At 45.8% G+C, this 27,831-nt stretch overlaps 1 protein-coding gene across 4 annotated transcripts; it reads right to left on the reverse strand.

Annotated features, from left to right (window-relative positions):
- Nucleotides 1–1,641: 1,641 nt before the first annotated feature.
- On the reverse strand, nucleotides 1,642–27,782 carry Brd9 (bromodomain containing 9). 4 transcript variants are annotated; one of them, XM_052742892.1, is made up of 16 exons: nucleotides 27,648–27,782; nucleotides 26,886–27,100; nucleotides 26,531–26,663; nucleotides 24,322–24,382; nucleotides 23,669–23,813; nucleotides 22,908–23,018; nucleotides 22,159–22,271; nucleotides 20,054–20,186; nucleotides 17,442–17,517; nucleotides 15,888–15,983; nucleotides 13,967–14,099; nucleotides 11,720–11,831; nucleotides 9,035–9,073; nucleotides 8,067–8,169; nucleotides 5,800–5,967; nucleotides 1,642–2,246 (listed from the first exon to the last, which is right to left on the reverse strand). In XM_052742892.1, the coding sequence occupies exons 1-16, from the start codon at nucleotides 27,697–27,699 to the stop codon at nucleotides 2,146–2,148; spliced, it is 1,791 nt and encodes a 596-aa protein (XP_052598852.1). In that variant the 5' UTR covers nucleotides 27,700–27,782; the 3' UTR covers nucleotides 1,642–2,145. The 4 variants fall into 4 exon arrangements, with proteins under 4 accessions (XP_052598852.1, XP_052598851.1, XP_052598849.1 ...); XM_052742891.1 differs by having other exon boundaries at nucleotides 22,159–22,274; XM_052742889.1 differs by having other exon boundaries at nucleotides 22,159–22,334.
- Between the last annotated feature and the right edge of the window lie 49 nt (nucleotides 27,783–27,831).

Consider the following 27,831-nt stretch of genomic DNA (forward strand, 5'->3'; position numbering starts at 1 on the left):
TATATATATATGTATATACACACACAATTCCAATCTAAAAGAGATGCAAAGTGGGTTTCAACTATCGTACTATCTTTTTTTTTTTTTTTTTTTTTGGTTTTTCGAGACAGGGTTTCTCTGTGTAGCTTTGCGCCTTTCCTGGAACTCACTTGGTAGTCCAGGCTGGCCTCGAACTCACAGAGATCCGCCTGGCTCTGCCTCCCGAGTGCTGGGATTAAAGGCGAGCGCCACCACTGCCCGGCTATCTTACTATCTTACATCTTGATCTCACCTTTCCTTTCCTGAGATGTTGATGATTTCCCAGGAGTGAGAAGCAGGTACAGGGCAAGTCTATGGGTGACATCCAGTCAGTGAGGGTGAAGATTCACCCTGTACCCTACCTAGTCAGCTGTTATGAGTTTCTGGTTTGGCCAGAAATGTCTGGCTTCCAGGGCCTCCCCAGTACCCAGTATTGAACAGTGGCCAAACTGCAGTATCTGGTAAGGGGAGGTCACCTAAGTAAGGTTGGACTCCAAGATAAAACAGTGAGAGGCAAATACAAGATCCTACTACTGTGGAACACCCAGAACTGGCAAATCCAGAGAATGAGCTGGTGACCTCAGTGAGCATGGAGTTCCTTTATAGGGTGATGGAAATGTCCTGAAACTTAATGGGGGTAGTGGCTGTATAACATACATGTACCAAATGAGTTATATAATATAAATGGTAAATGGTTTAGATTTATGGTGTTAATGTCACCAAATTAAAGATAAAAGGTCTTTCAACAGTGAAGGCACTGGGTTTTCTTCCTTTCCTCTGAAAAGATGCTGAATGTCCAACTGTCAAGAACAGTCTGTGTGCCCATGGCTCTACTTGTACCTTAGGCTTGAGACCCAGGAAACAACAGCATCTCCCAAGGCTCATGTGTAGTCCTCCTACTGTGGGACCACAGAACATGGACCTCCAGAGTGCAGCCCAAATGCCCTTTGCTAGCCCAGGCTCCCATTCTAGCTCACTACACTGAGGCCACACTGGTCATGTGTAGAAGACCTAGGGCAGTGTACCAGTGAGAAAGGCCCTGAAGAAAATCTCTGTTCCGAGGTTGCCCCTCGGTCATGCTGCAGAACTGCCTAGGCTTGGGAGCCCCCTGGAGACTGGAGCAGCGCAGTGCATCACATGATGTTGCAGACCCAGAATCAACTTTCCCAGTCTCCCTCCCAGTGGGAGCACTGGTCTAGAGCTGAGTTAGCCTTAAAAGAGAGGTGGCAGTCTCAAGGCCAAGGGACATTGACATTGGTCCCAGGAAGCAGGCAGTCTTTAACAAATGCTGTTCCTGGCTCAGATCAGACTCAGCTGCAATCACTTAACTAATACTTTAATCCAGATGTGAGATGTTTTCTGTCCTTTTCCAATGACTGTGGCAAATCTCAAGGACTCCCATAGACCATGGTTGCTTCCAGCCCTGCTTGCCTATACCAGGAATGCCACCTACTATACCCCTCCAGCCACAGCCCTTCTCCCCTCAAAACTTAACGTCCATCTGCAGCTGGCCTGTGAAGGTGGGGTCTTCTTTGCTTTTTTATTCCTGAAAAGCAGCAGGATGCCCAACTGGTCTACAGGATACAACAGGTGTCCCCACCATCACATCAGACAAGATGATCATAGAGTCACCACCTTAGGCATCTCTTTATTAGGACCCATGTTCATGTATTTTACAAATACAAACAGGTACTCAGCAAATACATCCAGTTTTGAAACATTTTATGGCTCTGAATACTTCATTCTAAAATGTGGGGTGGTTCATTATTTTTCATGGAGACAACTCCATCCTCAAGTGACCAAAGAGAAAATAGAAGCTACCCTCTGAAGGCCTGTTCTAGGACTCATGTACAATGACTTTGTGCGCATTATCATAAACAAGTTTGGTTTCTGGGGCTCAGAAGAGACCAACCCTTGTTATGTTCTACTGTCACTGCTCAGAACTTAAGGGACACCACTCGGTGCTGCTGGGCCTCTACTGTGGACATAACAGTACAGACAGGCCACCATCTTCCTCAGGCTGCTACATGCCAGAGAGGATGAGACAAAAGTTTCTGCTTTGTGACAAAAACTGTGTATCAAATAAAACTTAGGGAAAAAAAATAAAACATCTAGAAAGCCCACAAGTTAGTTCTTGGCAGAAGCTGCAGGTTCTGGAGACTGAAGGAATTCGTAAGGGTCATGGGTGACATCCGGCTGTTCCCCAACACTAAGGCGAGAAGGACTTCCTGTAGGTTTAAAAGAACACAGCATTTAAGCACACCAAACAGATCTGCAAAGCTTATAAAACCAACATGTGTGACTGATATCTACAAAGAGAAATGCCCTTCCCGGCACCAGACACAGGTGCATTCGTATCCCAATCTGAATCAGGGATGCCTGTAACCTCCTCAGGCTCTACTTGGCTTGATACACAAGGTGATCAAAATAAAAAAATCTTAGTTTTTCTTCCAGCAGCTGCAGCCAGGCTTCCTTTGAAAGGATCAGGATTCATTCTGTATGCAGAATACTTCAGGATGCACGTGAGGTCAAAAGAGAACAGAGGGCAGTGGAGGCAAAGGAAAGGCGCCCCTAAAGGCTGAGCTCATTTGCTCTATCAGGCAGACTTGGTTATCTTTAGCTCAAGTTCCCACAAATATCAGGGACTAGAAGACCACAGAGAAGACAGACATTACTGAAGAAACGAGCATGCAAGAGGCAGTGTCTGATGCTGTGTTCACCAGACTGAACAGCAATACGTTCACAGAGAGTTAAGATGTTGACTGAGCAGGGATCTCAGGATTGATATGCAGCTATAATGGCTTTGCTGAGTCCTATGATGGGATGGGACCCATGTGGGAAGAAGAGGTTCTACTGGGTGTCAGTTACTTGTATCGGCATGTAAATTTTAAAGTGCAAAAGCAATCAAGAGGTGATGGGAAAAAGGAAAAGCAAACAAAGGAGTCTATCTAGTCACTCAAAGGCAAATAGGGTAAGATTTGTGTCAAGCCAGAATTCACAAGGAAAAAATCCAACAGGAAGTCAAAAGCTATGTTAGTAAGCTGCCGGAAGGCTTTAAAGCCTAAGCAACAGTTCATACAAGATAAAACTTCAAATGAAAAAAATTAAGCTGTCCTAGGGATGGGCAATTATCCCCCAGAGGTTACGGTGTGTATTTCTCCCCTACAACAAAGTATACTTGGGGTGGGGGTTTCTTTGTTGTTTTTTTTAACCCAGATCTAGTCCTTTCAACAGTCAAGTATGGCCAATGGAAGACAAGAGCTGTGGGGCTAGCTCAGAGCCTGTCATAACTTAGGTATCTAGTTCCAGTGGCAGGCATGGCAGGCAAGGGTGCAGCCCTGATTTCCTTGGTCTTATGCCAAAATGAGCAACACAAGCTGGCCCAACCAAGACTATCAGGGGTCCATGACGGCAGCACTGCTCCAGGACAAGGGCTGATGGCTCACGGAAAACAAATGTGTCTGTGGAGGTCTAGATGGGACAGTGTCTCCGTTCTTACTGTCCCCACACACTGCTTTGGTGAAACAACACAACGGATGAGGTTGTGTTGTTCTAATGTTTCCTTTTCAGTTGCTCTTTAGCCAGCCAAGATCAACTGGGACCTGTTTGGAGTGGACTATGGTAGGTCTTCAGAGATCTTGCTCCTACTCTGTAAAAAGGTTTCATTATGTAATGGCTGAGTGCCTCACAGACTTGGAAAAGTACCTGGAAGGTGAAAGCAGCAAAGTTAAGAGTCTGAATGAAGGCTGGTTCCTGTGAGTCACTTGGGAAGAAGGAACTTTGACTGGCTTGTGAGCATGTCTGTGGGGCATTTTCTTCACTGCTAACTGATGCAGGAAGGTCCAGCCTACTGTGGGTGCTATCAACCCTGGGCAGGTGGGCCTGGCTGTATTAGAAAAGTGGTCGAGAAAGCCAGAAAAAGCAAGCCAGTCAGTAGCATTCCTCCATGGTCTCTGCTTCAGTTCCTGCCTCTAGATTCCTACCTTGAGCTCCTGCCCTAGCTTCTCTTGCTATTGTGTAGTTTAAGATGAAGTAATTTCATCACCAACTTGTGGCTAGTGTTTTATTACAGCAACAGAAAGACTAACGAGGACAGAAACCATGAGGCTGTTAGGTGAGAAACCCAGAGTTGTTGGAGAGGAGGCCCTGAGGCTCCTCAACCACAAAGGCTTTCATCACTGTACTGCTGTGAGCTGCATCCAGAACGAGACAGTGCTATCTATCCATTGTTGATGACACACACACTGTGCCTGTGTAATGGAAAAATCAGGCTGAGACTGAGCTGCAAGCTCTCTTCCTGCTGGTTGGTTTTCACAGTGCTAGATTTAGTTAGGTGAGCTACTACTTGGAGATAACTGTCATCAACAGTCTTGTTTGGTTATGGACTCTGTCAGCCACAGGACCAACATGCTACATGTGGTAGTTTGAATGAGAATGGTCCCCATAGGCTCATATGTTTGAATGTTTGGTCCTCAGTGGAACTATTTGCGAAGGATTAGGAGGTGTGGCCGGTTGGAGGAGGTGTGTCACTGGGAGTTGAGGTTTCAAAAGCCCATGCCAGGCCCAATGTCTCTTTCTTTCAGCTTGCTGCCTGTGGGTAAGATGCAAGCTCTCAGCTACTGATCCAGTGCCATGACTACCTGCCCGCTTCCACCACACTCCCTGCCATGATGATCATAGACTAATTCTCTGAAACTGTAAGTAAGTCCCCAACTAATTTTTTTTTTTTTTGGAGACAGTTTCTCTGTGTAGCCCTAGCTATCCTGGAACTTACCACAAAGATCATGCTGGCCTTGAACTCATGGAGATCCACCTGCCTCTGCCTCCTGAGTACTGGAATTAAAGGTGACTGCTACTATGCCTGGCACTTTAAATGCTTTATTTTATGTTTCATTGGTCATGTGTCTCCTCACAACAGGACAGTAACTAAGACACCACACAAGGTATAACCAGTGACAGAATAGTGTCATGACTTATGTACAACAACCCACTTTCTGATTGAATTAACACAGGAAAAAACTCACATATAGTACTGTAATCCAGGGCAAATGCCAGTGTCTGGGGAGGTCACAGGTCTCAATAGGGAAGCAACCACTATTGCTTTGTTAAATGGATATGATATGCCTATTAATCTGCCTTTGAAACATCTGTGTTTACGCCCATAGAGCACTACTGCTGTCAGCCTCAGTTCTTAAGAATAAAAAAAGACTATTGATATGGCATAGTGGTCCAATGATCAGTCACAGATGGAGAAAATAATCATATTTACTCACTCCAAGGCTTAAGGAACACCATGGAAGGAGAGACAAAAGGAATGACTTACCTATGTTCCTAAAAATAACTCCAATAAACTCACTGGTCACTAAGACACACTTGGGTAAAATTGTTTCCTTGGGCTGCTGTCAGTGCCACATCTGGGGAAAACTCATACAACAGGCTCAAGCATTTTCAAGGAACTACAGAGCCAACACCTGAGATCCTACATGTAGCTGGGACACTCAGAGTGTTAGTGGTATGGCTCATCTCTCCTTAAACACAGAAACCCCTCACCAGGGATGGTTACATGTTCTCCCAATAGAAAATGAACATTCCATTGATTAATACAGTCAAAGAATAAAATATGGAATGGTAGAAGACAGGTGGTAACAAATCTACAATACAAAACAAATGTCCTGGCCCTACACATGCACAAGGATGGGGACCTCTCAGAATAAACCTCTGGGCGGAGGCCACCATCTTGGCCATGCAGGCTCCCTCTACTAGCCCCTGTGAGGCCCTTACCTGGAGGGTGCTGCTCCCTCTCAGAGGCGGTGGACAGAGAGCTCAGGTTGGAGGACGGCCGGGAGCCTCCTCTCTCTGCCTGTGCCTCGTGCAAGTCCTGCAGGAGCCTGGCTGTCTCATCCAAGTTCAAGTGGCTATCATCATGGTCCAGCTCCTTCTTCACTTTCCCTATGTGACAAAAATGGTGCAATGCTGGTGAACGCAGTTGGCACACACAGACCAGACACAGAGCACAACTGTTCTGTAGCACCACTGCTGGAGGAGCTCACAGCAGAGGGAACCCCATCTGATGACAGGCCAGGGCTGGTAGTATGCAAGGGAGCAGACCCAGTTTCTCTCACTCAAGCAGAAAGCCATGTTGAGTCTCAGCCACCCAATGTTCCAACACTATGGACAATTTTGTCAACAGGAAAGATGTGTCTGTCTGATGATGGCCTCCTGCCATAAACAGAAAAAGTGGACAGAGTATGCAAATAAGTACACTGAGCAGGGTCTTCACCCAGATCCCGAGTCTAGGAACAAACTAGGGCCTAGTGTTGACTTGTCTCAGCAAAGAACTACCCTGAACCTGTGAAAGGACACAGCTTAGCCAGAGGAACCAGGAGCCCACCTTTGCCCTGTATTAAGAGTGGCCTTAGGAAAATTATGGAAAAGGAAGGAGAAAGATTGTAAGAGTCAGAGGATCAGGGAGCATGCTGGGAGATTGTGTCTCCTAATAATATCAGAAACTAATAGGCAACTAAGGAAAACTGGACGTGGGGAGAGGTGGTCTCTCACAGGGAAGAGAACACCAACTGGTTGTCCAATACCAAATAGTCAGCCTTGAAAACATAATACAAGTAACACTATATGGACCAAGGTTATGTTTAGGAATATATATGTATATACATATTCATTATAACCATGTAAGAACAGTTAATGAAGAAAAGAGGCCATGAATTTGAAAGTGAGTGGAGATGGATACATGAGAGGGTTTAGAGAGAGGAAAGAAAAGAAGAAATTTTATAATTATATAATCTCAAAAATAAAATGAAACATTAAAAACAAACAAACAATCCCCCCCAAACAAACAAACAAACCCCAAAAGGTGTTTCTGGGGCATTCCCAACAAGACCTGGGAATGGTCCATGGGGTTCAAACCATTTACTGGTCTCAGAGCACAGGGTGCCATAATCCAAAGCATCACCCAACCTAGCACCCAGGATATAAACTCTGACACCTGTAAATGAACCTATAAGGCAGCAAGAAAAATGTCCCAAACCATGGGGGTGAAAGGGTACAAATACCTGAGATAAAGTTAGCAGGCAGAGCACTCAACAGAGCGCCTGAGGCTAATGCACTGCACTATGAGAAGGCAGGCAAGCTGAGTGGGACTTCCCAAGATAAGGGTAGCAGCATCTGTGCCGAGACACAACCAGAGCAAAGGAGAGGAGAGCCCTTAGATGCTCAACTGGCAGAGGGCATGGCCAGCCGCAGCAGACAGAGGGACACTAACCAGGGAGCTTACTTGCATAAGATAGTAGACTGGTAACTGAAGGAATTATAGCCAGGAATTTCCACATTTGGATATGGAAACCCCAGGGTCTGAGAAGAATAAATCTAAAGAAAAGCAAACCAAAGTGCTTTATAACCCAAGCATCTCAGCTACAAAAAGGTACAGCTTCAAGTCAGAAGAACTGTGGCTTCGGGCATGTACCAGACCTGTCTGGGGTCAGTGACAGATGTCATTTCTGTTCAGCCAAACATAGCAGTCTGACCAAGGGAATCTGAAGACACACTTAAGTTTTATTTCCTAGTCTCTTACAAACCAGTGCCTTTTGTTGGTGGTTTGTTTAGTTTGAAATTTTTGTTTGTTTTTGGTATTTTTGGTAAAAGGAATTGAACCAAGGGCATTGTTCATGCTAAGCAAGCACTCCACCACTGAGCTACACAGTACTTCCAACACCAGTCTCAGTTGGGTTTTTAACTCCTAGGGCAACCAGCAGATATCACCTGGGTGCCCTCGTCCTCTAGCTCTGACACTGTCCCCTGGAGACAGCATCTGATCCCATATGCTGAGGTACAGTTAGGCCCTAACCACAGCCCCAGGGTGTTTCTTGTTCTGACTAGTGGTAAGTTAACCCCACAGATTCTTCTTGGCTGTTATTTGCCAGGGCAGCTTGTGAACACAGAGAAACCAAATGATGTTTTCTAACTACATCACATATCACAGGTAGGGATGGAGTCCATGTGAGAAGCCACATAAAATAGTGCTCAGGATGCCTCACCCAGAGAGCTGAGCATGGACACATCCAGAGAGACATCAGGGTACGGTTTCATTGACATGAAATCCAGAACAGGGCCACCACTATCTCCCAGTGGGTCCCCAACCTGCAGAAGGTGAGAAAAATATTGATTAAACAGACAGCACAAATGTCAGCTAATGCCAGCCACGTAAGTCAACAGGATGTGCTAAATTTGAGCCCACCTATCAGTAACATAAATGAGCACTATTCTAGAGGCTGCAGTCCAGGGAACATGGACTCTAAGCTTATTAATGGAAGTGCAAATCCAGGTCCAGGGACCTACTCAGATCAACACACCTCTGACAACTTTAATCTCTACTAAGAGCAAACACCCTTTGCTAACCTTTTAGGGAATTCATTAACACTACGGGAATACGGAAGGTAGGCCACAGGGAGACCAAGTACATACATGGAACTCAAGGGCCCTCCACCACCTTTTTCAGGAGCAATGTGGCAGATTCGAAACCAAAGGTTTCTCTCCCAGGAAGGGGGAGACTGCAGTCTCCCAGGGCTCTGGGAGCTCCTGCTGCCCAGTGTCTGCTCGTGTCCGCATACTAAGGCCTCACAGTATTCCCTGGGATCTGAGACTCAACCCCACACTTGATCATCTCAGGTGAGCAGGTCTCTGCTGGCCAGTGGATAAACTTTGCAGCACAAGCCTATAGTGCTGCCTACTATGTCAAGTCACACAGGGAACGGGGTCCCCACCCTCCTTGAGGACAGTGCCTCGCTGATTGCTTTCAACTTGTTTCTCAGCTTAGATTATATCCCTCTCTTCAGTTCACTAAGACAAGTAGGTGACAGGAAAGCAGTGCCACTGAAGCCCCTCTTCAGAAACTAGCAGCTGCCTGAGTGGAATGACAAGAGGCTGTCTGGCCACCTACTGCCATGACTAGTAGCCACACAAACCCCGAGAGCCAAGCTTCTATTCCCTTGCTTGGGAAACCCACCTTCACTTCATCTGCAGGTCTCATGGGGATGCTTCTCCTCTGCCAAGTAACAAGACAGGAAACAAGTTTTTCCATCACTTTTACAGGGTAATTCATTCACATTACACTAACAGCAGCTTGTTCACTGCCTGGGGTTCTCATTATAACCTTACTACATCCACGGCTGAAGCAGGGCTTTCATAGGACTCTTCTTCACAGGTGGTAGTGAAGTTAGACCATGACTGGTCAGCTCATTCCATATCAGCCAAGTGCTCAGATACCATGCTGGGGTTAGGGTGAAGGGGCATATGGGTAAGAGGATTCCCAAATTTATATCGAAGCCAATGTTTAAACAAACAAAAATGGGCAGCTTGAGAAAAACAGGCCTGTTTAAACAGACAGCACAAATGTCAGCCAATGCCAGCCAGTCAACAGGATGTGCTAAATTTGAGCCCACCTATCAGTAACATAAATGAGCACTATTCTAGAGGCTGCAGTCCAGGGAACATGGACTCTAAGCTTATTAATGGAAGTGCAAATCCATGTCCAGGGACCTACTCAGATCAACACACCTCTGACAACTTTAATCTCTACTAAGAGCAAACACCCTTTGCTCTTAGTACATACCAAGTACCTGAGACTGGATGTGGTGTGATGGAGTGGTGACATCTACTCCACTGCTGAAATGGGATGAGCTACATGTTCCCCATGTACCTTTGTCCTGTGCTCTGGCAAGAGCATACCTTTAAAAACACCCTATTTTCATGTGCATTCCTCAAAAGGGATGATTCAGTATGTACTTCCACATCCATGAATTTGGTCCCAATGTTTCTGAGATTTGGTTATGCAGTTTTTCACCAACTTTTAATTAGAAATATGGCCTTTATTTTACCATTTGTTCCTTGTAGGACATTCCTCTAGCATCATTTCTTTGAGTACTCAGTGCCAGTTTTAGGGTTGCTGTGTATGTGAAATTATCCAACCCTACTGACAGAACTCACCCTTAGACAATGAACCCAGAGTTCACCAACAGCACAACCTCATTTCAGGGAGAGAGAGAGAGAGAGAGAGAGGGAGGAGAGAGAGAGAGGAGGGAGAGAGGTGGAGAGAGAGAGAGAGAGAGAGAGAGAGAGAGAGAGAGAGAGAGCAATTTCTTGCCATACCAGACAAGATGTAACTAGAAATGGCCTGTGCTGGGCCAGCAAAATGCCTCATTGGGTAAAAGCAAAAATTTGTCCTTTTTTCTTCATATGTGTATCAGACATTATACATCCACAAAGTGGGAAGAAAAAGGTTTTAAATAAACGGCCTGTGTTAAGGCTAACTTTTTGCTTGGAAAGAAACACATGTGAAGAATGGCAACCAGAACAGGAGCCAAATACATGTTGGAAAGCCTGAATTCTGGATGAGGCACAAGATTTCTATGCTCCTCTCTTCAGACAAAGAGGAGGCTACCAGGCCAGACCAAGAGCTATGGGGGCCAACGGCCAACACAGTCTCAGAGCTAATATGGACAGATACTTTTTAGAACCCCCCCAGGTAGAGCAGAGACCTTCTGGGAAACTCTGACCATGAGAAGAGACCCAGCAAGCATTATGGTCACACAGCCCTGGAATGATGTCTGCCCTAGACCAAAGATCACAAGTATCTTAACTTCCTGTCAAAAATGAAGATCAATGTTCTTCAAATGAAGAAAGCAAAATCTTTGTTTGATACTTGCTTCACAAGCATGAGGACCTGAGGTGGATCCCTAGAACCCACAGAAAATGCTGGACATGTTGTATACTTGTAGTCCCAGCACTGGGAAGATGGAGACAGGAGAATCCCTGTGAATCCCTGTGGTTCGCTGGTCAGCCAGCCTAGTCCATCCAGCTAGCTCCAGGTCAGTGAGACCCTATCTAAAAAAAAAAACAAAACCGAACAAATAAACCCAAAATCAAGTACCTGAGGAACAACACTGGAGGCTGACCTCTGGCGTCCATATGCACTACACACACACATTTCTTTCTGTCTCTCTCTCTCATCTTTGCACTGGAGTGTGCCTCAGTGGTAGAACACTTGTCTAGACTGTAAATAGCCCTGTATTTGATCCCTAGTAATGGAAAAATGTCCTACTGGTACTGTCCAGCAGAAACTACTGCACACACATGTCTAATTTGAACATAAACACATCTTTGGCTTGTGAACATATACACTAGGCATCTGAGCTGGCCTCAGGTTATGGTGTGTCAGGCTTAGTCTTGACAGATAGACACATCACAAACAGAAAGTAAAGACACAAAGGGTCACAGATGCTTCCTCAGAAACAATGTTAGTCTGTGTTATAGTAGAACGAAAAGTCCACCTAGACCCATGCCAAGAGAAAACAAGTTTCAAAGGTAAAGGCAAAGATGTTCAGATACACAAAAGCGGAGAAGAGCTCAGTCTTCAGATCTGTGCTGTAAGAAAATAGCCTATTTTTCAGGAGGAATGATGATGGCCAATGAAAGAAACATGGGCATACGTTAAGAAAGCCATGACAAGCAACTGTCAAACCTTTTTAAAGACAGCTTTTAAAATCATAACTTAGAGCTCAATGAGCCAAGAACACCCAGCAATGACCTCCAGAGCCTGCCTCCCTAGACCCTAGGGGGCTGGATGGGCTCTCTGTACTGGAGTAGCACCAAGAGCCTGTGCCCACAAAGGCACAGCAACTTCAAATCCCACCTGCTTCAGCTGGAAGATCATCCTTGAGTGATCTCCACCTGTGATTTGGTCTAGGAGGTCATCTACCATTTTCTTGCTGTAGCTCCCAGCATCCTTCACAAATTCCTGCAGGCTAGAAAGAAATCGTATGACGGAATGTGCTGAAAAAGCATCACATTCCAATTTCAAGATTCACCCCCAACAGTGACAATGATTCTGATTCCAGAAGTCCACTGCCAACACCTCTCCTCAGCCTTCTGGGAGCTTCCTAGGTATATGTAGGGGACTGGACCTGACAGCTCTTAACAATTTCAAAATGGTTCATGGCAAAAAAAAAAAAAAAAAAGATTAAAAGGTCTCCAGGAAAATAAAAGGAAAAAACAAAAGGGAGTAACACATGCAGGTTCACAATCCACATAAAATTGTAAGACATGTTGGTTAATCTAAAGAAGGCTTTCTGTATCTGCCAGTCTGACATGTAAAAGTATAGGCAGCATGGGATGTAGAAGTGGTAAGTGGGCAGATATGGGGTGGGGGTAAGAGTCAGGGCATACCTTTTGGTGCATTTTGATTTCTGAATCCTATGAATATATTAGCTTAAAAATAAATAAAATTCAAGATGTAGTCAAAGAACAAAAATTCCCTAGAATAAAGCATCAAGGATGACTTCATAAGACTCCGAGACCTTGAAGGCCTTCAGAGAGAGAAGCAAGGCTGCTGGCCTAGAGCTATACAGCTAGATAAACCCATTTGCTGACAGAATACAGCATACAGGGTATCTGGGATACAGATACAGAACACAGGGTTATCTGGGATACTCTGACCATGTGTACAGAGGGCAGATCTTGAGGATGGAGACCTGAAGTGCTCACAGATCAACCCTGATGACCCCACAGCCCCTGGGCATTTGTTTTTATATTGCCCTTGCAACTGTGAGGTGCTGCCATCTTCAGGTATTTCTGTGGGACACTGGAACCCAATGTTTCTGTGTGACATGTGTAACTCAAACACATTCCAGGATCAGTCACTGGGAAAGAGAGTGGGATGTTAATGGCCTGGGGACAAACTGCCCCCAGTTCCCTCAAGGAGTAGAGTTCAGTCCAGGTGGCCTGCTGGCCAGCATGTGCTCTGACTGTGGAACGTAAGCCTGCCTGTTGACCTGTCACACTTTCTCTCCTGAAGGAAACCTCTTTTTCACGTCTATTTTTACTGCCTCTTTGGTCACAAAAATCTGCGTATTCGTTTATTAAGGACTAAATGGAATTTTTCTGTTTTGTATTTTCAAAGATTCTATTTTTTTAGAGGCTAGCAAAGTTTAATTATCCATAAAAATTTAATTCTATAAAGACGGCCCACTTCTGTTTTGTACAGAAAACAAAACAAAACAGACACTATGAAGATGCAGTCTTGCATCTGTGTTTTTAAAAAAGTTTACTATTTCTTTTAATTACACGTGTGCATGCATGTCTGTGTGGGGTGTGTGACCATGAGTAGATGCCTGCTTAAGAGGGAGTTGGACCTTCTGGAACTGAAGTTACAATAGTTATGAGGTGCTTGACTTGAGCGTTAGGAACTCAGGTCCTCTGCAAGAGCAGTATGCACCTAATCACTAGGCCATCTCTCTAGCTTTACAATGTACTTTTATGTTACATTCTAGGCTGTATTATGGGCTGAATTTTGCCTATGTCATCCCACCTCACCCCACCCGAGTTCATCAGTTGCCGTTCTAACCTCAGCACCTCAGAATGTAACTGTATTTGGAGATGGAGTCTTCTGAGAAGTGATTAAGGTAAAAAGGGGCCACCAGGGTAGTTGCTGATCCATCCTAACTAGTGTCATAGAAGAAGAGACAGGAGTGAAGACAGTGTCTGTATTGAACCAAGACTGCCAAATCTTGGGCCTCAGACCTCCAGCTTTCAGCACAGTGAGGCCTTCCTTAGGCCTTGATGTTAGAACTTGATTACTATAGCTCCAGCAGACTAACAGTCTCTAGGAAAAATATCTCAAAACAATTGTGAAAAAAACTTCTTGTTAAGTATACACAGTTTGCTAACACATACTTATGCTACAGCCTGGATCATTGCCTTCTTCAAACTGCGCTGAACTGCAAGACAGGCCTAAGGCAGAGGAATGGACAGTGGCAAATAGTCCTGGAGTTTCTGCTGACACTGCCTTGCTGCCAGCCAGTTCTGTATTTCCCAGAGTGCACAGCAATGCCGAGCTGATCACTAGGGAACAGATCTCACATATATGTGTGACCTGGCTTACCTCAGTGCACACTGCACACCAGTCTCATCTCCATATGCTGAATACAGAAGTTCCATCTCATCTGATTTCAGGTCCCCAAACACAGAGTTGTTCTGCATTGAAAGTGCACTGCTGGCACTGGAGAGGAATGTAACTAAGGAGACGGAAGCAGAGGGAAGGTCAGAGTCATGCTCAATGCACAGCCAGCACGGCCACAGCCATTTTTCCTTCCAGGTGATCTCAACCTGAGCCCATGCCTGGTTCTAACTTTTTTCTTCCTGCTTGAGCACAGACTCAGTAGCAGAAACTGCCCATGGATAATTGCAGTGTCCACTCAGCACCCCATTTCATACTTGTGGACCAAGGGATACCAAGCAAAGACTGACCCTTGGGTAAAGATGAGCTTGGGACCAGTCAGTTCATGAACCCTCTCTGAAAGAACCAGGAGCTGAACCAATACAGAATACACTCTTACCCAGGTTTATAATAGTAAACCAGGTTATGTCTACATGGCTGTGTTTCTCTATTGACAGACACTATGGGTAGAAGTTAGGCCATGTCCTGCACTCTGCTATAGCATTCCCTCTCTCCTGCAGGACAATAGCCGCACACCCTCTTCTTCCCTGTGATAAAAATGCCTCCTGGGGACAAAACTGCTGAGCTAAGAACCAAAGACAAGCAACATCTCAAAAGCAAAGTGTGAGCAATGTCAAGGGAGGGGTTGGGATGGAAGCAGGTGTGGGTAGATCACACATCACAGAAGGTACAATTTAACAGAAGGTCCAAATGCAGGCTGGTCTCTCATATTCAGAGATGTAACACCATTCTAGAAATAAAATGCCCTCTACTGAGGCGGTACCAAGCCTCCCTGTACCTAGAGTGAATACCAAGGAAAGCAGATGGTGTGTACTACTGAAGGGATAAAGAAGTATGGTAAAAGCTTACAGTTCAGAGGTGACTGAGCCACAGTAAAAGTGAGGGCCACAGGACACAACACAGGAGAACAAATGCAAAGACACAGAAAAGGACAATCCCATCCCTGCCCCTAACCCATCCCTCAAGAAACAATCTGTCTGGAAGAACTACAGAGACAGGAAATATAACGAAATGCCAAGTCTAAGGGGAACATGCTAAAGTGTTCCACATGTTTTTAAAACACCTCTATACTTCAGTAAAGGCAGAAGAAATGTCATCAAAGCACATCTAGGCTCAGACCAGGAATGGCTACTGTGCCTTCAAGAAGAAGGAAGTGATAATACTTTTAGCTGAGACCCACAAAGCATTCAGCTTGAATGCTCTCCAGTCTTAAGCACATACCTGTGCACATATAGATACCCACACACCAAAGCGAGTCTTCTGGCACACATAACACACGAACAGGTCAAAGCAAGTCCTATAAGCACCCGAGCACACATACTGCCACGTACATACAACCACACACGTTCCAAAACACACTAGTAGGTCAATTATAAATGCAAACCCCACAAACACAAATATACCTGCTCCTCCCTCATGCCATGCTGCTACCCACAACCACCTTGTCTAGGTCTCCTGACTGCCAGGCAGCTCCATCACCCTCCAAATGGTTAAAATGTAAGTCTGATGTAAGAAACGAACTCCTCCGTAAGAACTAGCAGGAGCCTGAACCAAGACTCCTATGGAGAGAGGGGATGGCAGCCTGTGTGAGGAAGCTTAGGAGCTCAGTCTGAACTCACCCTTAGTGGAGAGCAGAATGCAAAGCAGGAACTCTCCACCCAGAATGACTTTAATCCACCTACTTTAATGAATCTAAACTTCATTTGTCTTGAAATCTGAATCCAGTCACAGTAACAAAACCATGAAGAGAATCACGGAGGAGGAACTGGCAATTTCATCATCGCCACTGCCTGCCTGCCCAGCCACCCTTCAGCTCCTGAGAGCTCCCACCAGTCACTGTACTTACCTTTACTTCTTCTTTCATCTTTGAAACCCAGTGTCGTAAAACCTGGGAGCAACTTGCTAGACAGTGAACTCAGGTCCACAGGGTGTGTCTCCTCCTCTGCAGAAGACACAGGACAGGGGGAATGATCAAGCTAGCTTGGCCTCAGCAGTGATGAGCCTGTTTTCTATAGCAACTTGGACAGGGAGGGGTGGAGGCATAAAGACTCTACAATGTCCATTTAAAAATCATTTTGCAAAAGCAAAATATAATTCTTAAAACTAACACCATTTGATTTTCAATTTGATTTTGTAATTGCCCTAAAGTCAACACCATGAAAAAATATCATGTCTGGAGCTAGACAGATGGTTCCCTTGGCAAAGTGTTTGCCTTATAAGCATGAACTTCTGAGTTCAATTCCCCAAATCTATACTTTAAAAAAAATTTTTTTTTAAGGTACATGCTTATAATCCCAGTGCTGGGGAAGTAGAAATGGGTGCAGGCTTGTCCTTCTCATGTCTGTGAGCTATCATGCCAGCAATATTTACACCTTTGCAAACTGCTCACTCAGCACCTATTGTTAACAACATTTAATGGCCATCTTCTACATGCTCATCTGGTTATACATCTGCTTATTGGTTTTCACATGCACATCATTTCTCCACTCCTGGCAGGAACCTCAGTTTCCACATTGACTTTCTGGCCTAAGTATGGGCTACCTCATCTACTTTCTCCTGAAGACTACAGAAATTTGTTTCCACTAACAGTTAAAATCAGAGTGTCTATCCTGTACACACTAGAGAAAATGAAACAACCTGCTGATTGAGGGCTGGGAGGAAGAATGTCAAGAGGCCCAAGGGCAAAGCAGGAAAGTGTGAGCCAACATCCACTGTGTCTCAATGTCTCCAAGTGTGTCTGTGGACATGTTGCAATCCCAGGGACTCATTCACACGCACAGCTGCTACCTTCTCAAGATGTTCTGATGAATGAAATCTCCAGGCTGGTGCGCCTGGTGGCATTCACATTTCCACTAAGACCTACCCTGACATGATCTAACCTTCCTTCCAGAATACTTCTGAGCTTCAACTGTGTAGGTCAGCATTTGGCCCATGAGGAAGCAGCACTGGCAGAACTCAAGAGACAAAACCTTCCTACATCATCAATGAAATTCAGCCCTTAAGAATCTATTGAGCCGGGTGGTGGTGGCACATGCCTTTAATCCCAGCACTCAGGAGGCAGAGTCAGGCTGATCTCTGTGAGTTCGAGGCCAGCCTGGGCTACAGAGTGAGTTCCAGGAAAGGCGCAAAGCTACACAGAGAAACCCTGTCTCGAAAAACCAAAAAAAAAAAAAGAATCTATCACTACCCTGAGAAACCCAATGGAGGTCCAATAACATCCTAGCCCCTTTCATGACACATACAGGCTTCACTGTACACACATATGCCACCAAGGATGTATGTAGAAATGGGAAGCCAGGCAAGCAGTAGTGGTGACTTGTGAATGTGTTATATATGCTCAGAGTATGTACAGAGTTTAGAGGACAACATGCAAGCAACCAAGCCCTGAAAGAGCACCCACCATCAGCATCAGGCTCAGTTGCATTCACCACGCTGTAGAGCAGACTTCCATCTCCAAGCTTCTTCAGGTACCCCATCTGCAAGGAAGTAGCATCCAAATGTCATTCCCCAGGGGAAACCTTGTGCCGTCTACTAGAGACACGTGACATGTCAGTCACTTCTCCACCAATTTCTCCATGAGAAAGAACCAGAGACTCCCTCTCACATGTAAAGGGATTGAAGTTTGGCCTGCTTGTGACTGACGGCACCAGCTCATGATTAAATATACCTGATTATGACCAAGGACACCTATATACGGTCAAAGCACTGCTTAGGCACATGACCCCTTCCAAAGAGTTTCTGAAATAAAAGCCTTGTCCCAGAAGCAAATATTAAAAACCATCCATTAAGCCTGAACAAAATGAGAAGAATGCCAGCTAAGTAAAAGCATCATACCATACTATAGACCTCCATCTCTAAGATAGGTAGAAACATGACTCCACTAAAAATCTTCCACAAAAGGCCTTGACTATTCCCCACAGTCACCTGTAGTCTCATACAGGGACAGTATGTCAGGGTGTGGAAGGTGTACATGTGCAAATGAGATAGATGTGCAGGGAACTGGCCAGATGCATGAAGAGTAGGCTCTTGTGATTGTTAAGGGGGAATGTCAGAGAGCAAGTAAGTAGGGCAGAGGCAGCAGAGGTACAGATCCTGGATAGAGGGCACCAACAATAAACCCAGGGTACTAGGGTCAGGCTTCTCAATGCAGTACTACAAACTAAAAGGGAAGAGACACGACGTGGCCTGTGGTATTGGGGGAACAGGAAGTTTCCCCAGACAGCAAAGACTTCAGTACATGCAAACACAGTTACCAACATAGCAACCTAAGTTGCTATATACATGGTATATACCCACACAGGTACATTTCCTGGCTCTACCTGACAGCATTTTACCTACCACATGGATATCTGCCCTGGCTGGTTTTATGTCAACTTGATACAAGCTAGAGTTATCTGAAAGGATGGAGCCTCAATTAAGAAAATACCTCCATAAAATCCAGCTGTAGCCAGGAGGTAGTGGCACACACCTTTAATCCCAGTACTCAGGAGGCAGAGACAGCCAGATCTCTGTGAGTTTGAGGCCAGCCTTGTCTACAGAGCTAGTTCCAGGACAGCTAAAGCTACACAGAGAAATCCTGTCTCCAACACCCCACCTCTCACTGACCTCCCACCCCCACCAAAAAGATCCAGTTATATAAGGCATTTTCTTAATTGTGGGTGGTGCCATTCCTGGGCTGGAGGTTCTGGGTTCTACAAGAAAGCAGGCTGAGCAAGCCATAGGGAGCAAGCCAGTAAACAGCATTCCTCTATGGCCTCTGCACCAGCTCCTGCCTCTGGGTTCCTGCTCTATTTTGAGTTTGTGTCGTGATTTCCTTCAATGATGAACAGCAATATGGAAGTATAAGCCAAATAAACCCTTTCCTCCCCCACTTGCTTTATGTCATGGTGTTTCACTGTAGCAACAGAAGCTCTAAGACAATATCCATTTCTAAATAAGGTTTCCCACTGGAGGAACCAAGGCTCCCCAGAGAAATGACCAATTCCAGGGGTAGAATACAGCAGGAGCATAGTGCAATGCTACCCACAGAACTTCTTGCAAGCCACACAGCTGATGCTGAGCTTTTTAATAGGCATGTTTACAAGAGCAAGCAAACAGGCGAAACTAAGTTTAAGGTGTTTATGGGGTTTTGTTTCATTTTGCTTTCTTGCAATGCTAGGGAAGGAACATAAAGTCTTATGTAGGGTAGGCAAGACACTACCACTAAGCCATACCTCTAACTAGCTTAAGGTATTTCCTAAAACTGGAGGGTCCAAAATTCAACATTCAGTATTTAAAATGTAATGCACATTTTGAAGACTTGACATGAAAAAGGATGTAAAGTTCTGATTACTGTTAATACAGACCTCACATTGAGATAGATTTAGATTATGTCAGGTCTGGTGGAACACAGCAGGCTCATCTTACCATGTGCCCTCATTCTTTTTCAGGGGCTTGTGTTATCATCTACAGATGTTCTGCACCAGATCACCTTATACTAGGAAAGATGATCTGAGAGTGGTAGCACCTTGGTCTACAGAGAAGCAGGCAATAGTTGGGTGGATCCTCTGCCATAGCTGGGACACAGACAGTTGCATTAAGACATGGCAGCAATAATCTATGAATGGCTCACAAAAAGGACAGAGCCACAGATGAACAAAGAGGTGGAAATGCTGTAACACCCTTGTGAATACTTACTATGAAGGGGGCTTTACCTGTAGGGAAGCTTGGCAATCAAGGCTTCCCCTAAGCAATAGGATCAGTCACAAGTGGCCCTAACCCAAGCTGGATATAGTGGGGAAATACCATATTCCATGTTCAGAGTAGCCCTGCCAACATGATCCCAGACCCCTCTGAGGAAATAAGACCAAGACAATCAAAGAGCTGATCTGACGCTGGCCTAAACTCCTGGCATCCAGGAGGTACTCTGGCCAGACCCTAGTACTCCCAATTTTGATGGTGGTACCTGATTGCAAAGACTTGAGTGTTTGAGGCCAAGTGGCATGGCCCTCAGGGGAGGGCCACAGATACTACCTTGCCACCTGGGAGAAACCGGTTAATCCTGTCCCGAGCCTCATCAGCTGCGTGCTCTACCAGGGCTAGCACATGCTCCTCTGCAGTGCTGTCTGTCAGGCTGCAGGCATTCCCTTCAGGCTCAAACATGCAGCTGTAAGGCATGAAAACCAAGTGTCATCATAGGCACTGCCCATTGCTTCCCAACAGTAGCTTCTATGAACACCCCTTGCAGAGGCCAGCAGGGAAGCACTGGGTAGATTTTAATCCTTCCACTTTTCATAACATTCCTATGTGTTCTAATCATGTTCTTATTCCTGGAGCAAAAAAATGCAAACATACAAACCCTTATACTTTCCACATCTCAGAGAAACACTTGTCTTCTTACAGAGGGAAAAAAAAGGTGACAGAAATTACAGATATTAAAGAAAATGTGACAAAGTCCCCTCTGTGTGGAGTGTCACATTTGCAGTAAAGTAGAGCTGCAAGAAGCCCTGGGCTCCCCAAGGAGGAACAGTTCTGAATCAAAGGAGAAGTGTTGGCACTATGGAGCTAGCCTGTCCCCTGCAGACAGTAGAAACAGGTGGGCAGGTTCTTTTCTGCCCTGGCACAAATGGCTAAGAGATGTTGCAACAAGAGGATGGCCCCATGACCGACAGAGATGCTCCATGGAAATCCAGCCCAGGGATAATGGTGTCTCTTATCAGGGTCCCACAGCACTGGCACTGACACGAAAGCATGCTCTGTAGCATTTGGTGGACTTCAGTGTAGAAACTCAGACTTTGAAGTCTGGGAATTCTGAAAAAAACTCCACAACTATCCATTCTACTTAAAAGCCATAGAACCCACAGATGAGGGAAGAATCTCAGTGACAAGACCATCTACACCAAGGCCATTAACTAGAAACTCTGCAAATCTGATGCAACCTGAGAGGCCAGAAACACATGAAGGCAGCAGGTGTCCTAGAGAGGACAATGGACAGTGCCCTACAAAGAGCTGTCTGCTGAGAGGGAACCTGCCTTAGGAAAATGTGTCCTTCTCTCAACTTCATGAGATCCTAGGTCACAGGTTGGTCACTAACCCAGAGAGAAGTATATTTCACAAATAAAACTGAGACCTCCCACCCATTACTTGTGTGGTATTCATCATTCTATTCTGAGCTACTCAGTCCCCCAACATAGCTCAAACCACAGTTAGAGGAGCCACATGCTGGACAGTAAAACCATGGAGGGCTCCAACTTCCTATGATTGCCTAAATGCTCCCTGGGGTCTGCTACTGAAGAGATAACATCAATATCTCACTATCCATGAGACAAAAGGACACCATGAAAACCTTGTGGTGTGGGATAAAGATAAAGTCCTCTGAAGGTCCCTTAATTAGCTGTGGCCTGATAGACAAGCGAAAAGCTTCAGGGAACTATGTCTGAAACACCCTGACCTTCCTGATGCTCATCACCAGGCTACCCATCTCCCTGCAGCACTAAAGAAGTCAGCTTATGGACACTGTTCCATGGTGAGTGCTGATAACCAGAGTGGGCTCACCGCAACTGTGCTCTGCACAGATAAATACATAGGTCATTAGCAGGTGCTGTGTATGTAGGGCATATACTAAAGGGATGACTATTAGAAAATAGAATGTATATCATATGGTAATGACAAACTGGCAAAATGTACTGCAGGGCCAGCTCCATGGGTGTGTGAATCCTAGTGCATGTGGCTAGCACACAGGAGTGGTCTCAGGCCCCTTGCATCTCACATTCATCAGTAGCATGAGCTGTGATGGCGGCATGAGAGCATGCAATAAGTGACTATCTTACTCCACAGAACCGCCCTGCAAGATGCAGAGTCTGCAAACATACACAGGTGACAGGCTAGTATCAGCTATGTGACACAATCACCTCATTTGGGGGCAGGCAGGACAGGATGGCATTGCCCTCTCAAGTTCCAGCACCAGGAAGGCATCCAGTTCAAGGCCTCTGGGCTGCACCACGTGGCCTCGTGGAACCTAAGAATCCTTAGAGACCATGCTCCTCCATCCAGGATGAGATGCGCCACAGGTCCCCCTCGCCCTTGCTTCGGCAAAGCATTGCTGTCCTGCTTGCAGGCAATAGCTCCACAAGCCTTACCTGATAACTTCTCTACTCGGCTTTTTGGATTTCTTGGTAGTTTCTACTTGCACTGGGACAACCTCAGGAACAGGTTCCTCAACTGCTGGGTCTTCACTGCCCAAGAGAGCTGCCTGCTGAGAGAAATCCATGTTCTGCATAAACGACATGCTGCGCTTCAAAGCTAACAGCCGCTCCTAGAATCAGAAAGGACAGAGCAGCAGGACTTTACCTCTCCCTTAGCCACGGAGCCGTGACGATGGGATGGCATGGGATGGCCACGGCCTCACCTGGCCTAATCGCCACCTTCCCAGATGCTGCAGCGGGAATGGTTGCGAGGGCTCAGCACTCAAGATATGGCCCAGAGATGGTGGTGAGGGAATGGTGGAGCCCAGCAAGTGTCCCTTGCCTATGTGAGGCTCATACAGCCTAGCTTACAGTATAGATCTAGGAAGCCACTTGGAAAGGCCAAAGGATAAGCTTGTACTGTTGAAGGTCAGTGAGGCTGTCCCACAAAGCAAAACCACAAGGCTTGCTGTGATCCAGCCAGACTGGTCCTAGATCCAGAACTTTTCACCAGCTCTTGTAATGGCACCTCTAAGCTGTATGAAGGTGCAGAAGGGGGCAGTGCCTGGAGGACAGGGCAGTCTAGAGCAGGGTCAGCACCTGGGTGTGGCGGATGGATGAAGCGTGTCATTCATTGTGAGCCTGTTAGGCACAGAAAGTTAGAAGACTTCGGCTCAGTGCCATTGTTCTAGTGGGTTTCTTACTTTGCTCATCATCTTAAAGCCCGCGTGCAGAATCTTCTTGGCTAACTTGTAGTACACGGTGTCTGGTCTATTGTAGGTCATCGCATTATCACACATTAATTTGAAATCTGCCTAAGAAGAAAAATACAGGGAATTTGCCATATAAGTAACAGCAAAGTTCTCCATTCTCGTCAAATGATGCCAAAAGGGAAGGAAAGAAATTCAGCAAAAAACAAACTTCGGAAGACAGAGATTTTCATAATGATCCATGAGTTTTTACTTGCATGAGGAATTTCCCAGTGAAAATCTGGTCAAAGTCTCCAATTTCCTTTTGTATATTAATATGTAGATTTTATGAGAAAGACTGTATAAATATTCTAAGATCTCTTCTTTACTCCAGCCCTCCTTCCTATCTGGTAGGAACATGGACAAAAATAGGAATAAAAACCAACATGTCTGCTTCTTTAACCAGAAGTGAGAAGTGGAGTGAAGGGCTCTGCATCACTGACAGAGTGGCTCACAACTATATGTAACTACAGTTCCAGGGGGTTATATGCTTTCTTCTGATCTCCAAAGGCACCAGGCATACATGTGGTGCACATACACACTTATACACATAAAATAAAACAATACATCTAGAAGAAATTATTTTTAAAAAATGACTTGAGGTACATACACAGTGTTCATTATGTGAGTGGTCATGGACATACCCACATGCACACACATACACACACACACACACAGTTTTGCAAACATTATTTCAGAAAGTAAAACTCATTTACCTTAAATTCTGTGACAGATTTATACTCGTTAGCTACAATCTTGTCTTTCATTGTGCCAAAGTCCATGGGATGTTTTATTATCATTGAATACCCAGGAGCAATTGCATCCGTGACAGGAAAAGCAAAAAATCCATGAGGATCTTTTCTGAAAGCAAAGATATCTTTGAAATGAAAAAAACTCTCAAGTCTAAATTTCTAAGTGACGTAAGAATTTTTACAATCCAAAAATTTATATAGCTGACTAAATTTTAAATTTGCTTCTTAAAAGTTCAGTGGAAAAACACATATGCCTTTTTAAGAACAAAATAACACTGTTCCAGCTTATCCCTGACAGGCAATGCTCTGGAGACAACACTACGACACCAACTTCAGATGAGACAGGTTGGAATGCAGTGTATGAGCTCCCTGGCCCTAGAGTTGTGGCCTACACACGTACTCTCACACCCGGCCAGACTGGGAGTGCCTAGAGAAGGTGGAATGTCACATCTTGTGGTGGCGGTGGGTGGGATTCAGGGTTCAAAGTGTCTCAAGATGGGGAGAAAGTGGGGGAGTGTACTGTAGAGGCAGGAGATGGGACGTGGGGTTTAGGGTATCTAGAGAAGGTAGGGTGTCTGTCTCATAGGTGACAGATGACAGGTGGGACACGGGGTTACCTCTGTAGCTGACGGAGAAAGTGCTCCAGAAGCCTCTGAATGGGTGTGCTCTCATTCTCAGCTGAGTTTATAAAGAGAAAGCAAGGAAATAAAATCAAACAGCAAGACTTCATTTCTTTCATGAGAAATCTCCATATTCATCTGCTTGTGGAACTTCACAGCATCTGAAGCCCAAGCAAGAACTGAGAACTTGGGCACAGCTCCCTCAACATAGGCAGGTTGGCAAAGGGATACACAGCATGTCTCAAGACCATAAGGCTATTTCCAGTTCCCATCAAAATCCAGTCTGGTATTCTAGACAAGATATGGAAGAAGCAAAAGTGTGGGTGGAGTTCATTCTGGACTCCCTGGTCAGTACTTCCCTTGAAACTTCTCACAGAGATCTGCCTGCCTCTACTTTCTGAGTGCTGGGATTAAAGGTCTGAGACACCACTACCTAGCTTACAGTATTTTTAATCTGGTTAAAGTTTATCAATTTTTAGTCTAGAAGTTTGGCTTTATTTGCTTTACTATTCCAATTAGCACCATCAGGTTAGTGGCCCTTTCATGAGTCACATGAGACTGATTCTCACTATGAAGCAGAAGAGACACACAATGCACACACACCCCATGAGGACTGTGGGTATCAACTAAGTCTCTGAGCTCACAGTCAGCCTGACAGCATGTCCCTGACTGTCCAGGGTATGTCCACAGCAGCACTAATCTCTTTAGTCCCCTGAAGGTCACAATGACTGCATTGTGTCATTCAGGTGCACTGAGGTCAGCAGCTGTGCCACTTTGAAGACAGTCCCTGACTGTTGTTTCCTGAAAATTTACTATAATAGTGAGCTGCTCAGGGGTGGAAGATACTAACAAATAGCATCCTTTCCCACAAGGACTATAACAGATATCTCAAGTGGCCCTGATAAATCAGGGGTGGTCAAATTCACAGTGAAAGGATGAAATTCTGAAGAGAAAAATCCCCACACAGACTGGGGAGGCATGAACATTTCTTTTGCAGCCATCACAATCTGATTCTAATATTAGCTTTCCTGATAATCCATGTTTTGACACTCAGCCTTCTCAGTTTCTCTCCAAGTAGGAAGAGACATTCTTGCCTAAAAACAGAGCCTGTAGAGTCCTATACAGGAAGTCTGGAAGCCAGGGAATCTCTAAGAGCCAAGACAGAGAATGTAGTATGAATCTTAAAGAGTCTTATTAATAAAAACAAACCTGAAGCTGGGTATTGGGGTGAATGCTAAAAGATCAGAGAAGCAGAACAAGCCACAGCCACCTCACCTTGCCAATTCCTCAGCTGATCCTGTTTCCTCAGACTGGATGCCTCTCAGCTGAACTGTGCTGCTCAAAAGCCTAAAAGCTTAACCAGCTAGAGTTCCTTGTCCTCGCGCCTTAAATACCTTTCTGCCTCCTGCCATTACTTTCTGGGATTAAAGGCGTGAGTCACCATGCTTGGCTGTTTCCAATGTGGCCTTGAACTCATAGAGATTCAGGCGGATCTCTGCCTCTGGAATACTAGGATTAAAGGTGTGTGCTACCACTGCCTAAACCTATGTTTAACATTATGGCTGTTTTGTTCTCTGACCCCAGATAAGTTTATTAGAGTGCACAATATTTTGGGGAACACAATACCACCACAGGAGACTCCATGAAATGTCATCCCTGGCACAGGCTGCTCAGGTCAGAAACTTACCAAAGACCTCTAGCTTCCTACATGTCATCTTGAGGTCACTTTAAGTAACTCCAGACCTACCATGAGAGCCTGTGTTGGGGTCTCTTCTTCCCAAGAAGAATTCCCATATGTGTTTCTCATGTGACTCATGAAAGGACCACTAACCTGATGGTGCTAATTGGAATAGTAAAGCAAATAAAGCTAAACTTCTAGACTAAAAATTGGTCAACTTTAACCAGACTAAAAATACTGTAAGCTAGGTAGTGGTGTCTCAGACCTTTAATCCCAACTCTCAGGAAGTAGAGGCAGGCAGATTTCTGAGTTTAAGGCCAGCCTGGTCTACAGAGCAAGTTCTAGGATAGCCAGGGCTACATAGAGAAACCCTATCTCAAAAAAATAAAAACAAACAATACTGTAGGTTTTGGGAGACACAATATTATTAATCTCTATGGCATCTGTGCTTCTGTTATTAAATGCCCCAACAAATGGATAACCATGCTATAGACAAGACAGAAAACATGTCCAGGAACAGGGTCTTGCCTGGCTGTGTCCGGCAGGCTCTCACTGGTCGGTCTGGGGGTGGCTCCACCTCCACCTTCTTTCCAGGGTCGAAGGCATCGGCCTCCCCCTCCGAGTCGCAGTGCTCCTTCTCCCGCTTCCGTTTCTTCTCTTCCTGTGAGTGTCAGAGAACAGAGGCTACAGGACAGCTGGAGCTCTTTTTAGATTGGTACTACAGACCCTGCACACCTCTGCCTTCTGCAGACTGGGAAGAAGACCCACTCCTGACACACTGCAGGCCTTTGCCAAAGATGCCCTGGAAGCCCAGGACTGCAGCATTGGCCCAGGCATCGCCAGGCATGATCAGCGTCCCCACTACAGGCCACTGCACCTTTACCTTCCGCTTCCTCCTCTCCTCCTCATCGAGGTGCTTTTCTTTCTCTGACTTCTTCTTCTTTTTCTTTTTCTTTTCTCTGTGTCTCTCCCGCTCATGGTCTGACCTATCATCATAGTAGCTGGAGTCGTGGCCAGATCCCGAGAGCTCTGTCACTTCACTTCCTCCCACCTTGAGCACCAGCTTCAGAGGCTTCTCCAGTGGTGTGTCTGTGTAATCTGCACACAGACCGTGAGTCAAACTTGCAAAATGCTGGGGGGGGGGGGGGGAACTACTGCACCCCTGTGGGTGTCACAAGGGTAGGTGTCTGGTCTCAATGAATCTAGACAGCAGGGAGTTGTCAAAACCACGGGGAAAGATGGGCTCTCAAACGGACAGGGCTGTGTTCAGTCCTCTTTCAAACCACATAATCAGCACTGAGGGTATTCAGGGTATCCTTCCTACCAGGAGAGAGTACATCACCCCGACCTGAGACCCAAAACCCCAGTTCCGCTGCGGAGGCCCCTCTTTTTGCTGTGGGTCTTTCTGGTGCCAGAGAGGAGGTCCACAGAGGCTACAGGACCCTAGAAACCGATGGCCTCTTACTGCGATCCAGGAAACGCAGCTGATGCCCTTCCCCAGGCCTAACCCCGCCCCTCCCTCTCACAGGACCCCGCCCGCCTCAGGCACCTCCTCCACAACCCCGCCCCGAGCAGACCACGCCCTTCCCTGGAACCCCGTCCCCCGCCAGTACCCGCAGCCTAGACCCCGCCCGCGGGCTCGCACCTTCGTACGATGAGCGCCATTCCGCCTTGTGCTTCTTGTGCTTCTTGCCCATGATGGCTGCGGTCGCAGAGGATGCGGGGAGAAGCGGCTGCCCGTAGCCCGACCTGCGCCAGTCGGAAGTGGCCCCTTCGCCACCGCTGAGTACTTCCGGGTCAGGGGGCGGTGCTCAGTGCGCGGCAGATTC

Source organism: Peromyscus californicus, unplaced genomic scaffold, assembly GCF_007827085.1.
Source record: "Peromyscus californicus insignis strain IS unplaced genomic scaffold, ASM782708v3 Scaffold_18__1_contigs__length_77618521, whole genome shotgun sequence".
Classification (NCBI taxonomy): domain Eukaryota; kingdom Metazoa; phylum Chordata; class Mammalia; order Rodentia; family Cricetidae; genus Peromyscus; species Peromyscus californicus.

Coding starts and splice junctions, on each gene's coding strand:
- Brd9 (XM_052742889.1), bottom strand. CDS start 27,699: ATGGGCAAGAAGCACAAGAAGCACAAGGCGGAATGGCGCTCATCGTAC. Junction 17,518..20,053: donor GGTTTCTCCCAGGTGGCAAG/GTAGTATCTGTG, acceptor ACTTCCTTGCAG/ATGGGGTACCTGAAGAAGCT. Junction 15,984..17,441: donor AACTGAGCCTGATGCTGATG/GTGGGTGCTCTT, acceptor TGTCTTCTGCAG/AGGAGGAGACACACCCTGTG.